We start from the raw sequence: 1,707 nt of genomic DNA, 5'->3' as shown, positions 1-1,707 counted from the left end.
CCAGGCTGGAGTGCAGTGGCCGGATCTCAGCTCACTGCAAGCTCCGCCTCCCGGGTTCACGCCATTCTCCTGCCTCAGCCTCCCGAGTAGCTGGGATTACAGGCGCCCGCCAGGTCGCCCGGCTAGGTTTTTTTTTTGTATTTTTAGTAGAGACGGGGTTTCACCATGTTAGCCAGGATGGTCTTGATCTCCTGACCTCGTGATCCGCCCGTCTCGGCCTCCCAAAGTGCTGGGATTACAGGCTTGAGCCACCACGCCCGGCTGACTCTTACAGCATTTTATATAGAACTTCTGCACTAATACCTAGCCAATCAATAATATTCCAGAATTTGGTCTGTATTTTGAAAACAGTATCTATTATTATTTCTGCATAGTTACCCAATAATTTTTTTTTTTCCATAGAGTTGGGGACCTAATTATATTGTCTAGGCTGGTCTTGAACTCCAAGGTTCAAGCAATCTTTCTCCCTGGCCTCCCAAAGTGCTGGGATTACAGGCATGTTACACCCTGTGCCCAGCCCCCCAGTAATATCTTTAATGTTCTAGCTTATGTTTTGTTTTATAAAGAATGTGTAAGGCTGGGTGCAGTGGCTCATACCTGTAATCCCAGCACTTTGCGAGGCCAAGATGGGCAGATCACCTGAGGTCAGGAGTTCGAGATTAGCATGGCCAGCATGGTGAAACCCTTTCTCTACTAAAAATACAAAAATTAGCCAGATGGGTGCTCTGTGCCTGTAGTCTCAGCTACCTGGGAGGCTGAGGCAGGAGAATTGCTCAAACCCGGGAGGCGGAGGTTGCAGTGAGCCAAGATTGTGCTACTGGACTCCACCCTGGGTGACAGAGTGAGACTTGTCTCAAAAAAAGAGAAAAAAGTATGTATAGAGTGGATTGTCACAGTGCAGAAGAATGAACTCTCTAACTTATCACTTGACTTTTCTTCTTTTATAAAACGAGAATGATTCTATTTATACTGAATCATCATGATGGTTATTAATTTACCTTATGGTTCCCAAGCAAATTCAGAAAAATCACATTATATACTTTTTTTTTAAGGGGCACTGCTGTCTTTCCTCAGAAAAAGAACAAAACTGTTTGGGTAATATTTTTTTCATGTTTCATTAAAATCAGGAATGGTTTTGACGGTTTGTAAAGTAGGTAGTGAAAAAGATATGAATTAAATTCCATTTTGTTTGGTGTTTAGCCAAGTAGGAACTGTTCATTCATGTGTTTCATAACATTAGAGTATAACTCAGAATTGTATGTTGGGAGATTTATTTTGAAATATGTACTTCTTTTCCCCTTTTCAATCCTTGAAAGGAAAAGATTGTAATGGGAGAGTTGTTCCTACTGATGGGGGCAGATATGATGTTCATTTGGGGGAAAGGATGCGATATGCTGTATACTGGGATGAACTAGCATCGGAAGTGAGACGATGTACATGGTTTTACAAGGGAGACAAAGACAATAAGTATGTTCCCTACTCGGAGAGCTTCAGCCAAGTTTTAGAGGTATTCTTTTGACTCTTTTTTTTTTACTTATTCTTTCCTTCTCTTATTTAATAATCTTTCTTTTGTAATTTATTTTGTGAAATTTCCAGAAAGTTTGGTTCTGTCTGTATCACATTATAAAATATGATAAAGCATTTCTATTTGCAAGCCAGTTTCAGGATGAAGTAGTCTTATTTTCAGATTTTTTTTTTTTTTTTTTT

The 1,707-nt window shown here is 40.3% G+C and overlaps 1 protein-coding gene across 1 annotated transcript in view; it reads left to right on the top strand.

Annotated features, from left to right (window-relative positions):
• Positions 1–1,282: 1,282 nt before the first annotated feature.
• Positions 1,283–1,707, top strand: part of DDHD2 (DDHD domain containing 2) — a 30,882-nt gene continuing 30,457 nt past the window's right edge. Inside the window, exon 1 of the mRNA XM_017849351.1 lies at positions 1,283–1,507. Coding sequence (XP_017704840.1) covers positions 1,283–1,507 — 225 coding nt within the window. The remainder of the gene's footprint in view (positions 1,508–1,707) is intronic.

The sequence above is a fragment of the Rhinopithecus bieti genome, unplaced genomic scaffold (assembly GCF_001698545.2).
Source record: "Rhinopithecus bieti isolate Rb0 unplaced genomic scaffold, ASM169854v2 scaffold_32047, whole genome shotgun sequence".
NCBI classification, from domain to species: domain Eukaryota; kingdom Metazoa; phylum Chordata; class Mammalia; order Primates; family Cercopithecidae; genus Rhinopithecus; species Rhinopithecus bieti.
The sequence above is the reverse complement of the archived record's forward strand: the minus strand, read 5'-3'. Positions and strand labels throughout refer to the sequence as shown.